Source organism: Aethalodelphis obliquidens, unplaced genomic scaffold, assembly GCF_003676395.1.
Source record: "Aethalodelphis obliquidens isolate GAN/ISIS:26980383/991018 unplaced genomic scaffold, ASM367639v1 scaffold35, whole genome shotgun sequence".
Classification (NCBI taxonomy): Eukaryota; Metazoa; Chordata; class Mammalia; order Artiodactyla; family Delphinidae; genus Aethalodelphis; species Aethalodelphis obliquidens.
In genome coordinates, this window is record NW_020837979.1 from 13,440,165 (window position 1) to 13,455,123 (window position 14,959).

At 42.6% G+C, this 14,959-nt stretch overlaps 2 protein-coding genes across 3 annotated transcripts in view; one reads left to right on the forward strand and one right to left on the reverse strand.

Annotated features, from left to right (window-relative positions):
- REEP1 (receptor accessory protein 1) overlaps positions 1 to 14,959 on the forward strand; it is a 129,948-nt gene that overhangs the window by 114,700 nt on the left and 289 nt on the right. The window lies entirely within an intron of this gene.
- On the reverse strand, positions 553 to 11,807 carry MRPL35 (mitochondrial ribosomal protein L35). The gene is made up of 4 exons (XM_027129152.1): positions 11,471 to 11,807; positions 4,726 to 4,915; positions 3,952 to 4,096; positions 553 to 898 (listed from the first exon to the last, which is right to left on the reverse strand). The coding sequence occupies exons 1-4, from the start codon at positions 11,619 to 11,621 to the stop codon at positions 710 to 712; spliced, it is 675 nt and encodes a 224-aa protein (XP_026984953.1). The 5' UTR covers positions 11,622 to 11,807; the 3' UTR covers positions 553 to 709.

Sequence of the window (14,959 nt, forward strand, 5' to 3'; positions counted from 1 at the left end):
ACTGACCCAGTTAGAGTCTCTTTGCAGTTTGTTAGAGACTGGAGATAGGAGCTGAGGGTCACGATGTAGGTGCACTCAAAGGTGCATGCTAGCGTTATTATGGGAAGCAGACACTAAGAGTAAACAAAAGCTGTGAATCAGAGAAGTTGGTGAGGAAAGAGAATGGAGCCAGTGATGTAAAAAGAACAGAGCCCCGTGCATGGCAGACCCCAAGCCTAAAGATCCACCACTTCTGCTGCTGAGGCCCCTGGAGGTGCCTCAGATCCAGCATCGCCATGTAATTTCTGCTCTTCCTGAGGCCTGGGGGTTAGTTCTGGGTGGGAGATGGGGGTGTGAGGTGTTCCTGCGTTCCCAGGCACATATCCTTAATAATGTCACACTGCTTGAGCTAACTTGTTAGCTTTACAGTCTTCTTACGTTTGTCCTAACTGGAGATTCCTTGCAACTAAATAAGCCTAATTGGAACGACTGTTTAAGCCATTACCATTTGTTAAAAATAATCAGAATTTAAAATTTCTATTTCTCTGAACAAATCTGGGAATGTTTAATCCATTAAGTTTTAAAACATTGGTAAGTTTAATGTTGGTACTACATGTTTCCATATCAGTTGGTACAACTTACATCATGTCTTATACTGTTTCATCTTTGCAAAGACATCATATACACAAAGATACACATTCAATAACTGGGAAATCATAAAACTTCTGATCTATACTCTCAAGTTTGTTCGGTCATGATACTTCTGATAAAGGTCATCAGCATACCAGTTTCGCCTCTTCCAGAAAGATGTTGTCATTTTATCTAAGAGCTTACTTTGGGTTTTATTGCAGAAGACAAATTCCCTCAAGCGTCTTTTTCTTGCAACCGTCTTCTTCCATAATTTTTTCTTATAACCAGCCTGTTAGATAATATTACAAAGACAATTTAAAACATTATATAGGAAACAACAGCTATGTTAACCACTCATGGTTCATAGGCTCGCTGGAAACAAAGACTAAACTTTCATAGGGGCTGGTATGTTTTTCAGAAAAATGTGATTCTCAGTGTGGGGGAAGACAGAGAAATCGTGTGTAGTTTGAAAAAGGAATGTTAATAATTTAAGAGTTTTAAAAAGATTATTTAAAGCCACAGCAAATAAAGCTAAATAAATCGTTGTGCTGGTGAAGCACAGGGTAATGATATATAATTGTAACAGCTAAATTTATATGCATTACCTCATTATCTCTTCAACAATCTTCAACAATAGCATAGTATTATTCTCATTTTACAGATAAAAGAGAAACAATTAGAGCAGTTAAGCAGCACACTGAGGCCAGAGAATTAATAAGAGCTCTTAACCACTACACTGCTATCTTCCTAAAGTGGAGGATGATGAAGGGAGTACTGGCTAGTTGGTGACACTTACGTTCATTTAAGGGGGCCTAAGTATGACAAAGGCTGAGAAGCAGAGTTCTCAAGTATACTGTGTCATTTATTCTTTTCACACACTGGGGGGACCAGTTTCTACAGTAAGTACTTTTCTAAGGAATAATGACCGCAGGAAAACTATTATTGGGAGTGGTGAAGGAATAATCCATGCATTATTAATTTTGAAGAATTATTTTTTTTTTTTTTTGCTGTATGCGGGCCTCTCACTGCTGTGGCCTCTCCCGCCGCGGAGCACAGGCTCCGGACGCGCAGGCCCAGCAGCCATGGCCCACGGGCCCAGCCGCTCCGCGGCACGCGGGATCCTCCCGGACCGGGGCACGAACCCATGTCCCCCGCACCGGCAGGCGGACTCCCAACCACTGCGCCACCAGGGGAGCCCTGAAGAATTAATTTTTGAAGAAATAGATAATTAGATCGAATATAAAACTATAATCATAGCCTGTTTTATTTTTTTTCTTTTGGCCGTTCTGCACAGCTTGTGGGATCTTAATTCCCCAACGAGGGATTGAACCCAGGTCCTCAGCAGTGAAAGCGTGGAGTCCTAACCACTGGACCACCAGGGAATTCCCAATCATAGTCTGTTTAAACTAGAAGAGACCTTAGTTGCCACCCAGGTTAATGCTTGGCTACAGTAATTTATAGGAGAGGTGAGACTAGAAACGCAGCTATTGGTAAGAGTATTTGGGTCCTTTCAAACCAAGGGCTCTTTAGGGCAGCACACTAACTGAACAAAACCACAGCTCTTTGCTGAGAAGGTGCCTTGGGGTTTCTGACATGACTTAGTGTCATCACTGTGACCAGCAACTTCTGTAGTACAGTGATGCTTAGAAATAAGGAAGGGTCATTTCAGAGTTCTGGCTTTAAAATGCCAGAGATTAGATGGTTACTTCTCATTACTTACAATTCTAAGTTGAAAGAGTCAAAGAAAAATCCCCATATTTGTGTAACAATTTTCTAGTTTGCAAGCCAATCTGGGTCCCTGTGGATCTCTGACATACAAACAGCTAGTTTGCTGTCCTGCCCATCAACAGCAGAATATCTCCTTTGAAGATTATTCTGTGGAATGTAACCACTGTGAAAATGCTTGAGACTTTTTGGACAATCTACAAGTTCATAAATGGAAGGAGGGAATAAGCAATAAAAATTAGGGACACCTGGATGAAACTGTGCTGCAGAAAATACTTTCTGTTTTTATACATTAGTGTAAATTAACCCACCCAGATTTTTGTTTTCTTCTTAAAATTAGATTTTGATAAAGCAGGCCATTCTGCATATGGAATACTTTTGGGGTCCTTGAGCAGGGACTAGGTATTATGACTGGAGAATTCGATCAGGTCATTTATAACAGTGTGAGGGTTTCAGGGCCCAGTAAAAGGGATGTGGAAAGGAAGGCAAGGAAAACCACCCATTTTATGTTATCTAGGGCCAGATGAGGACCTGGAAATAGTATAACAAAAGGGAGGAAATGTTTCCAATGGTCCCAAATTCATAACTGTGTGCTGAATTACTTAGTTCAGCTACTTATGGATTACATGAGCTTCTACTGACTAGTGTAGGAAACTAACGACCACAGTACTGTTCCAATGGAGAAGTGAGCTGAGAGTTCCAATTAACTTATTTGTCTACAAATTTAGGATTTTTTATAACAGAGTACCTTTCAAATAGTGAGAAAATGCTACCAATTATCTTATTTTCACAGGGAAACAAATTTTAATCTTTAAAGAATTATTTGTTTGTTAACTCCCAAGTAGTAAAAGGGAATTAGGATTTGAAATTATCAAAACTCAAAGGTGTTTTGCAAACCTCTGGTCTTCAGCTGCTTCCTAATTATCACCTACTCTGTTTCCATGAATAATAAGGACATGAATGGAAAAGACCTGCTGCTGTGGGAGAAGACAGAGTAGGAATACTCTGTCAGAGTCCCCCTCTAGAGGCCATGGTCCCTGGCCAGAATAAATATTGGAGTTCTGTCTGATATGATCACCAATCATACACACCACCAGAGAAAAACTTACAAAGTCAAATTTAAAACAAGTATATGAGGGGTTAATGTTCCGCCATAAAGAGTAAGCCACCTGGAGAACCCAATCCAAGGTAGGCTGGAAGCTATTCAGTCCCAAATCTACACCACGGGACTAAGTCCTTGCTGAAGCCCGCTCTGCTGTTCTAATGCTCTGGGCTTAAACAGAGCCTCCCCACAGGTTATTTACATATCGGGGGCTTCAAAGGGGTTCCGGTAATCATCAGACAAGACAGACATGTAAGAGACCTGGAATGAACCTGTCCTGCAGTGAAGACTTTCGCCATTGTGAATAATATTTTGTTATACGAATAGTTAAAAATGTTTTCTTTACATGTATTCACTGACATGAGAGATGCCTGCCAAGCCGGGACTTAAGCACGGCACTGTAAAAGCTGCTGGTAGGATGGGGGGAAGATGTGTCAAGGAACAGGCTGACTTCTGCTTCAGTTTAATCTAACCTCACGCTCCTTTTCTAAGCAAGTAACCGTGTGAAGACTCACCTTTCTCCTTAGCCACAGGCCAGAATGAAGTCGAAGAAACCTATAGATGGCAGCTTTCACAGTCTTTCTCTTGCCTTTTCTTGAACTGTAGTATGTTACAGTTCTGACTGGTGGCTTCAGGACGTTTGGGAGCAAGGGGACCACTCTAAAATATATTGAAACATTTTTAACTCAGCAATAAGACATTAAAGGATAAAATCCACTTCTGTACTTAGAAATGAAAGCAGCAGCTCCACTGGAATAGAGCTCACTTTCAATAAACATTGTTACTCCAGATGATCCGTGACACTACACATAAGAATGGCAACAAGTCCTCCATAATCTACCCCCTCAATCCCTAGGAGAGAATTTATTCTGCTGTATTTGAATCACCTGATTCCTTATCCATCTGCCACTAGATTATAAACTCCTTGAGGACTTTAACTTATTTTTAGCTTCGTATCGTTTTTGCCCAGTATGGTGCTGGGCACCGAGGAGCGCTTAACTAAATATCTGCTGACTGAATACGCACCACACGCAGCCGAGCCTTGTAAGCTGAGCATCTTGTTCACCCTCCCACTTCGGCTGACAGCTTCCACCCAGGAAACCACATCTTAGAACATCAGAAGTGGGCCCTGTGTAGTCATCCCTGATGCTGGCATGTATATTCTCCCATCCTTCAGGCACAGTCTATATAATAAACCGGCAAAGAATATCATCTACTTCTAAGATGTTGTAGGCATGAAGATTTTAGAATTTTTGTCCAAGCATCATGTTTACTGAAATATACTCAACCTATTGAGGACTGTGGCAGTCTGCCCACATGTCAGGTTTCTGACAGATGTGATCAGTCTGGGAGCAGAGGACACAACCAGTGTCTGAATATGACTGAAATGTTGGGAAGACAGTGCAGAACTAAGACAGGCATTCTTGGAGCAGTTTCGATAGGCTGAAGATGCCAAAATACTCAGGGGCCGTAAGATTCCTGGAGAGAGAGAGAAGCATATATACTTAATATGACACTCCAAAATACACGTGCAGGGAATTCCCTGGCAGTCCAGTGGTTAGAACTTGGCGCTTTCCCAGCCGGGGCCTGGGTTTGATCCCTGGTCGGGAAATTAAGATCCTGCAAGCTGCGGGGCGTGGCCAAAACAAAAACAAAATTATGCATCCAGATATTTAAAACGAAGTAATGTACCTAAGTGACCAAGTATTATACGTAATTAATGGGTCCTGAGCATCAGAGTCACGTGGACCTTTTTATCCTTACTGAGGTATAGCTTACACATCACAAAATTACCCATTTATGTACAATTCAATGCTTTTTAGTAAATTTAGAGAGTTGTGCAACCATCATCACAGTCCAGTCTGATGTGTCCTAGCTCTACATTCAACAGTAGGGGACAGAAGACATGCAATGTTAATTCCCACCACCAGACCTTATACTGTGAATACACAGAACCCCTGCGCGTAGGGAACGGCAAGGCAAAAACACAACAGCTCCTCGGCTCCACAGAGAGACTGCAGGTGGCAGGAGGAGGATTCATAAAGAAAACAGAAGAGGTACTTGAGCTTCCCTCTAGAAAATGAACAGGCCATGAGAGGAGGCACAGAGTCCAGGCAGCATGAACAACGTACGCAAAGTCAGGAGCAGGGACTGGACCTGCCACAGAGGCTGAGCACTGTTTGCCTGACTATCGGAGATGCCTGGGGAGTAGTGGGTAACAAGGTGGGCAGCTCAGAAGGCAGATCATGGAAGGCCTAGATGTGTGGACTGAACGCAGTCCTCTTTATCAATCCTTCACACTATCACCAGATTCAGAGTCCATGGCTGCAAAGCAGAATCACTCACAGAGCTCTGACTCCACTTGTAAATTCTGAGTGAGGCTAGTGTGGGACTCAAGAATGTGCATATTGGGCTTCCCTGGTGGCACAGTGGTTGAGAGTCCGCCTGCTGATGCAGGGGAAAACGGGTTCATGCCCCGGTCTGGGAAGATCCCATATGCCGTGGAGCGGCTGGGCCTGTGAGCCAGGGCTGCTGAGCCTGTGCTCCAAAAGGGGAGAGGCAAAAAAAGTGAGAGGCCCGCTAAAAAAAAAAAAAAAAAAAAAAAAAAGAATGTGCATGTTAACAGAAACAGAGTCATAGATATAGAAAACAATCTATGGTTATTGGGGGGAAGGGGGGGAGGGATAAACTGGGAGATTGGGATTGACATATACACACTACTATATATAAATAATCAACAAGAGCCTACTGCATAGCACAGGGAGCTCTACTCAATATTCTGTAAAAACCTATATGGGAAAAGAATCTAAAACAGCGTGTATATATGTATATGTATAACTGATTCACTTTGCTGTACAGCAGAAAATAACACAACATTGTAAATCAACTATACTCCAATAAAAATTTTTAAAGTAATAATAAAAAAAGAATGTGCACGTTGATAAAACTCCACAGGATGATGGAAATGTCTGAAAAGAGGATTGTGGTGATAGTTGCACAACTCACTACATCAAACTGTACACACAGAGCCTCCCTGGTGGTGCAGTACTTGGGAATCTGCCTGCCAGTGCAGGGGACACGGGTTCGAACCCTGGTCTGGGAAGAGCCCACATGCCGCGGAGCAACTAAGCCTGTGCGCCACAACTACTGAGCCCACATGCCTAGAGCCCGTGCTCCGCAACAAGAGAAGCCACTGCAATGAGAAGCCCGGGCACTGCAAAGAAGAGTAGCCCCTGCTCCCTGCGACTAAGAAAGCCCGCGCACAGCAACGAAGACCCAACGCAGCCAAAAACAAAATAAATTAAAAAAAAACTGTATGTACAAAACAGGTAATTTCATGGTATGTAAATTATACCTCAATAGTTGGTTAAAAAAAAGCTCCACAGGACTTCCCTGGTGGCACAGCGGTTGAGAATTCGCCTGCCAATGCAGGCGACACGGGTTCGAGCCCTGGTCCGGGAAGATCCCACATGTTGTGGAGCAGCTAAGCCTGCGAGCCACAACTACTGAAGCCTGCGCACCTAGAGCCTGTGCTCCGCAACAAGAGAAACCACCACAATCAGAAGCCCGCGCACAGCAACGAAGAGCAGCCCCCACTCACCGCAACTAGAGAAAGCCCACACGCATCAACGCAGCCATAAATAAATAAATAAATACTAAATTTATTTATTTAAAAAAAAGCTCCACAGGTGAGTCTGATACTGAGTGAGGGCTTGGAACCACTTTCTTATTGTCCACTGCACTGATTTCACATGACAAAAGAAGTGAAATGCCAGTGTTTGAGGCAGACTGGGTTCATATTCTTGCTCTACTACTTACTAGCTGTGTGCCAATGGGCCAGTTAGTTAACCTTTCTGTGCCTCAGTTTCCTCAAATTTAAATGAGGTTAATTATGGGCTTTCCTGGTGGCACAGTGGTTAAGAATCCACCTGCCAAGGCAGGGAACATAAGTTCGAGCCCTTGTCCGGGAAGATCCCACATGCCGCGGAGCAACTAAGCCTGTGCACCACAACTACTGAGCCTGTGCTCTAGAGCCTGCAAGCCACAACTACTGAGCCCATGCACCACAACTACTGAAGCCTGCACGCCTAGAGCCCGCGCACCACAACAAAGAGTAGCTTCCGCTTGCCGCAACTAAAGAAAGCCTGCATGCAGCAATGAAGACCCAACGCAGCCAAAAATAACTAAATAAATAAATTTATTGAAAAAAATAAATGAGGTCAACCATGGGCAGGTAATGAGAATTAAATAAGATAAAATATGTAAAGTACTGGGAAGAATGCCTGGCATAGAGAAAACATTTAATAAATGCTAAAAGCAGACAACAGAAAAGAGCTGAGGAATGCTTAACAAAGATGGTATAATGTTAATAGGTGGCAGAAGGAAGATGGAATACTTAAACCCTTATTTTGCCTTTCTCTTCTCCATCAGAGATAACAATTTCCAGTCACCTGGTGACCTAGTGGGTAGGATTCTGGGCTTCCACTGACGTGGCCCAGGTTCAATCCCTTCAAATCTCCAAGTATAAATAATTTATATCTCAAAGAACTGAAACTATTTGCAGACATGATTACAAGCCAGGAGGTAAACTTTGAAAGATTAAGTGAATAGGAGGATTGTAGACAACAAAATGTCCCAATTTTCACAGACCACCAGAGCTTGATATATCTCAATTAAAAAACACAACAAAACTCTCAGAAGTTCTTGGAAACTGCCCCTGAAGGAGGTGAGCAGATGGGAGTCCAGAAATAACTGGGCAAACTACAGGCTTATCTGTAGGAAAAAAAAATGTTAGAATGGATAAATAGAAATGCACAGAAAAAAAATTTTTTTTCTCGTCAACCGGGAGTGAACTGTTACTTGAAAAGAACTTCATTTCACTTTTTGATGTAGTCACCAGCCTGAGAAATCATGAATATCTAGACAGTGCATCCTGACTTTAGGAAGTCATGTGAAAAGGTTTCTTATATTCTAAATAAATATAGAAATGTGGGCAGGACAATAAATTAGGTAAATTCCAAGCTGATTGGAAACTGTACTCAAATTAGTTGATTGCTGTTCTCCTGGTGGAAGTGTCTTCCTGGCTCCCTAATTGACTCTTATTTTTCCCCAATTTACATGAAGGTCCTGAAGCTGTACAAGGCATGTTTAGCAAATCTGCATAAAAAACAGGCTGGGAACCATGGCTTATCAACATATTTGTGAAAAGATAGACTGTCTAGACTCAAAGTGATCTCAGTAAAAGGAAAAACAGACCAAAATTAACAAAATGAAACCAGGGATAAACCAACTGAGGTTAGAAAAAAATGGTTCCTGGAACAACAGGAAGGGTGACTGTGGCTTGAGAGCAGTTTCTGGGAAAATGACTTGGGGGGCTGTAGCCACCATACCGTCTCCTGGACCAACACTGTGATTTAGCTTGTAAAAACCAAAGTCCGGCTTAGACTGTGTTAACCAAGGGCAGCTCACAAATCCAGGGCAGCGTTTAACTGCTCCTTCAGTCTTCTGCCCTCTTTGGGAATTTTAGTACAGACAGGCTTTCTCTTAAACACCCTCTTGTATGGAGAACACTGATGTTTTCATGAAGGAGGTGACACAAAACCAGTTTCGAAGGAGTAAGAGAGGAGGTAGTGGAAACAGGAGGCCAAAAATGGAATATGTGGTACGTAGTACGTTTGGGGAGCTCTGTTTGGGGAATTACAAATATATCCCTGTGGCAGGAATCAAAGGAACGTGGGGGTAGGGGGAGGTGAGTGTGACAGTGTCTAAACTAGTGGTCTTCAAGGTTTTTTTTTGATCCCATATTCTCTAAATGAATTTTGAAAAATTATGTACCCTTTCACAAAATTTCAGTATCTAAAATTTTAAATAGTTTAAAAAGGATATAATTTCCAGTATATTTCTAAAACTGACATTTAAAAATAAGCTGTCGCACCACTCTTTTAAATGTTTTCAATGGAATCTAAATACCATAGTGAGTTAATACCTGCCTACATCATCAATTGTTAAAAAACAAGGACAATAAATCCAAATTGATGAAAATAAGAACTTTTCATCAAAAGATACGTTAAACAAACTAAAAAGGCAAGCCAGAGTGGGAGAATATATTGGAAACACATTTAAATGAGAAAAGACACACATCCAACACACATAAAGAACTACTATAAATCAGTAAGACAATTCAATAGAAAAATGGGCAAAATATTTGAGTATTTCACAAAAGAAATTCAAATGGTTAACACACATGTAGAAAGGTATTCAGGCTCATTACTTATCAGGGAAATGCTACTCAAACCACAACGAGACACCACTAAATACTCACCAGATAGAAAAAATGTACAGGTCTAACAATACCAACTGTTGATGAGGATATGGCGCATACAGTGATGGGTGACTTTTTTTTTTTTTTTTTTTTTTTGCGGTACGCGGGCCTCTCACTGCCGTGGCCTCTCCCGTTGCGGAGCACAGGCTCCGGACGCGCAGGCTCAGCGGCCATGGCTCACGGGCCCAGCCGCTCCGCAGCATGTGGGATCTTCGCGGACCGGGGCACGAACCCGTGTCCCCTGCATCGGCAGGCGGACTCTCAACCACTGCGCCACCAGGGAAGCCCGTGCTGGGTGACTTTAAATAAGCACATCACTTTGGCAGCATCAGGCAATACAGAAGATATACATATTCCCTGATTCAGCAATTCCATAGCTAGTTTTATATGTATAAACACACACACACACCCCATAGAGAAACTCTGGCACTCATGCACCATGACACAAGGCCAATCAGCTTTGTACCTAACCGCCCCAAAGTGGGAACACCCAAATGCCCATCAATAGTAAAATGCAGAATTGTAGGGTAGTCCCATAAGAGACCATTCTATAGCAATGAGAAAGCATGACAGCTACTTGTAAAATGAATGAATTTCACAAAGAAAAAGAAGACACAAGAGTACATACTATGTGATTCCGTTCATGGAATGTAAAAAAACAGGCAAAACTAAACAATATATTGCTTAGAGATGCACATATAGCTCTTAAAACTATTACAGAAAAAAAGACAAGGTAATAATAAAAGTGAGGGCAGTGTTTATGTTTGGTGGAAACGGGCAATTTTGGTTGAAGAGGCACAGAGGTGAAGGCTCCTGGTTCTGTTCTGTCCTGGCCTCGGTGTTAGTTATACCCCATGTTTGCCAGAGAGTTATTTGTTAAGGTAGTCATGTATGCTATATACATTTTTCTTTATATATTTCACAACTGAAAAATACCCCACATAAACCAACTCTTCTGTAACAGTTGGAAACTTTACACTTTTTTCTTTCTAGTCTTGTTCCACAGAATTTTATCCTATTTTGTGTGAACGTAATTTACCGATCACCGTATCTTATTTGAACGATCTTTAACTTTTGCAAGAGTCCCTACAGTGAAGGCAACTCTTCACTTCCGTCCTCGCTCTCTGTCAAGAAGTCCTTAAGGCTGCCCTAGGGCCGCCACTGAGTGAAGCAAGCAGCCGCAATCCCGGCACGTTGTGTGCATTTCATACAGCCACGCTTACCATACGCCGGGTACTACACGCGGCGCTTTACGTGCTCGAGCTCATTTAGTCCTCAGGTGGATAGTGTTATCCCTATTTTAGAGCCGTAGAATCTGAAGTTCAGAGATATTAAATAACTTTTCAAGGTCAAAGCTCGTGAGTGGCGGATCCTCGCCTCGGTGGGACTTTTCTGTCTTTCTCGCCCCCCACCCGCGCCCTTCTGGTTTGTTTTCTAGGGAAGGCGGAACGGCTAGGAACCGGTAAGGAAGCCAAAACTGCGGGACACCCCGGTTCGCGAGGGTCCAAGAATCTCGGAGATCTCCGGTGCTGGCGGCCGAACACAGGCCGCCCCGGAGAAAATTCGGAACAAACCTCTGGCCTCATATAACGATCCCTCTCCTTTCTTTCTTTTTTTTTTTCCTGTTAACCTCCACGCTAAACGCCCACTCCATCCCGCGCCAGTCCCCCCTTCCGTGAAGGCGTGAATCGAGCCCCTCGCCGCCCACTGACCTGAGGCTGCTCTCACAGTACACGCAAAAGCGGAGGCCGCCATCTTGCCGCCTTGCCTTACGGCAGCCGAATTGGATCTAAAAACTTCAGAGCAAGAGGGCACTAAGGAAAAGTAACCTGGGCGGAGTCGGGGGAAGGGAGTTAAAAACATGAATAAAGGAACGTTGAAGTCTACCTTTATTGAATATCTTCTTTATGCCAGGCTGTCCTTCACCGCTGTAAAACAAGTGCCTATAGAATAGTGCCTGGCATATAGTAGGCTCTCAATAAATTCTTACTGAGCATTTGATTGAAAGATGTATTTAAGTACCAGCATATTTGAAACAATTTCTTTTTGCTCATTTCATTAAATTAGTTTGAAAGAATAAAATGTATCCTTCCAAAGCTGGGATATGTTGGGCTAAATTGACAGGAAATAGCAACATTATTAGAATTTTTTTAAAAAATTGAATGCCAACTCTAATCAAATAAATGTAAGTATCCCGAGGACATCAGATACACACACACATTTGTTTTCTCTCTCTCTAATCAATAAGACTGCTATTTGGTAGAACAGCACCTCAACTCTTCCTGAACAATCTACATACCTTATCTTATTCCTGAAAATTAGTGATCATACATTTTTAAACAATGTTCATTTAAACAGAAAATAAACAGCAAACCTCTCTCCCATCCTTGTAGTCTAAGATACTTGACGCATATACAGTATATGGCACTATTTACTGGTTGAAATGGGTAAGGGTCAAACACTGAGTCTCAAGGAGTTCACATTTAATAAGGAGACAACTACAGACCATAATAGGCAGATAAATGACTGATGGGGCAGTTCAAAGATAAGGAGGGAAGGCTTCTGGTTGGGGTGATCAGGGGACAAGGAGATAGAGTATAACACGGATCTTAAAGAATGGGGAGGATTTTTTAACGAGGGCAAGGTCACTGTTGGCAGTAAGAGCATCAAGAGCATCTCATCAAGGTGAGAAGAGAGGAAGCCAAGACAGAGAGACACAGGATATATTTAGAGCAGTGGTTTTCAAACTTTTTGGTCTTGGGACCTCTTTACATGCTTAAAAATTGTGGATCCCAAAGAGCTTGTAATTATATGGATTATATCTGTAAGAATGTATTATATTGGAAAGTAAAATTGAGAAAAAAATTAAATACGTATTGTACTAGTTTCCTATTGCTGCTATAACAAATTAACTCAAATTAGGTGGCTTAAAACAACACAAGTTCATTATCGTACAGTTCTGTAGGTCAGAAGTCCAAAATGGGTTTCACAAGGCTAAAATCAAGGTATCCAGGGCTGTGTTCCTTCTGGAGGCTCTAGAGGAGAGTTTGTTTCATTGTGTTTTCCAGCTTTTAGAGGCTTCTTGCCTCCTTCCATCTTCAAAGCCAAGAATCACATCACTCTGACTTCTGCTTCCATTGTCACACCTCCTTTTCTGATTCTGACCCTCCTGCTTCCCCCGTCACTCCTAAGGACCCTTGTGATTACGTTGGGTCCACACAGATAATTCAGAATAGTCTCCCCATCTCAAGATTCTTAATCACACCTGCAAAGTTCTTTTTTGTCATGTAAAGTAACATATTCACAGGTTCCAGGGATTAGGAGAATGTGGACCTACTGGGCAATAAGTATTCTGCCATTGCACTTATTAATTCATTTTAAAACAACAATTATAAGGACTTCTCTGGCAGTCCAGTGGTTAAGAATCTGTGCTTCCACTGCAGGGGCACAGGTTTGATCCCTGATAGGGGAACTAAGATCCCGCATGCTGGCGTGGTGCAGCAAAAAAACCCAAAAGACCTATTACATATTGACACAGATATTTTTATGAAAAATAACTATTTCAAAATTTTTAAAAAAATTAGCGAGAAGAGTGGCATTGTTTAACCTTTTTGCAAATCTCTGTAAGGTCTGGCTTAATAGAAAGCTGCATTCTGAAATTTGCTTATGCATTCAATTTGTTGTGGTATCACTTGTCATGTAGTCTCTGGGAAAACGCTACAATTATGTATGAGTAAAAACAGCAAATAATATCTTAATATTACAAAGGTTGTTTTGATTTTTTTTTTTTATGGTACGCGGGCCTCTCACTGTTGTGGCCTCTCCCGTTGCAGAGCACAGGCTCCGGACGCGCAGGCTCAGCGGCCATGGCTCACGGGCCCAGCCGCTCCGCGGCATGTGGGATCTTCCCGGACCGGGGCACGAACCCATGTCCCCTGCATCGGCAGGCGGACTCTCAACCACTGCGCCACCACGGAAGCCCTGTTTTGATTTTTTAAAATATATTTATTTATTTATTTGGCTGTGTCGGGTCTTAGTTGCAGCACGCGGTATGTTCTTTGTGGCAAGCAGGATCTTTTAGCTGCGGCCCGTGGGCTCTCTAGTTGTGGCGTGCGGGCTCTAGAGTGCACATGGGTTCAGTTGCCCCGTGTCATGTGGGATCTTAGTGCCCCAACCAGGGATCAAATTCACGTCCCTTGCATTGGAAGGAGGATTCTTAACCACTGGACCACCAGGGAAGTCCCATATTGTTTTGATTTTATGGACCCTCTGAAAGGGTCTCAGGCTCGCCAGGGACCAGGGCCTTCCGCGCGGACCAGGGCCTCCCATACCACACTTTGAGAACCACTGAGTTGGTTATATTTCAGTTTCTCCGAGTTTTTGGGTAGACAAGTGGGTGATGAGCTTGAACCGCTATTGTTGCTATCTTGAGCTCCCATCTATGGTGGCCACTTTGAGCCATAGAACATGCACACAGGCGGGAAAGGAACTCTGAGACATTTCTTAAGGGTCTTTGAATTGGCAGTGGGAGTCACTGCCATGTGGCATGTTTTTGAACAAGGGAGTGATTTAAACTTCTGAGTTACTTTAGGAGAGTCCATTTTAAAGCAAAAGAAAAAAAAAATCTTAAACCGCACGTGGAAGATGAGGATTAACGACTTGGTTAAACGAGAGGTCAGGAGACTACAGAAATTAATTTTGGAGTTTGAAATCTTGAAGCTGGAGAAGTTGCTAATGATGTTCAGGCTCAAGGAATACATGGCTGGAAGAGACGGAAAATGTTCACTGGCCTTGAAAGGTTTATGGCCAAGGTTTTTGAAAAGTCATCACCCAGCATGACAGCAGTGGGCAGGGATGAGATGGGGGGCAGGGGGACAGCAGTTCAATAATTAAAATTACTAAAAAAGATGGGAGACTGCTCTGGAGGCTATTAAGTGATGGCGATATGAAATACAGAGTGTAATGTAATTACAAAAGTACCCTGAAAAGCACTGAACCTATATAAACATAAGTCATTATTTCATTTTAGATAATTTTCAAACCTATTTCTCTACTTCACAAATGGGATTTAGTAGCATTGTGTACCTCTAGGGAGAACACCATACTACAATAGAGTACCTAGTTAAGACTTGAAAGTGAAATGCCAACGGTCGCGAGACCCCTCCACAAGACCACCAGAGTCGAGAGTCAAAGCCAAGCGG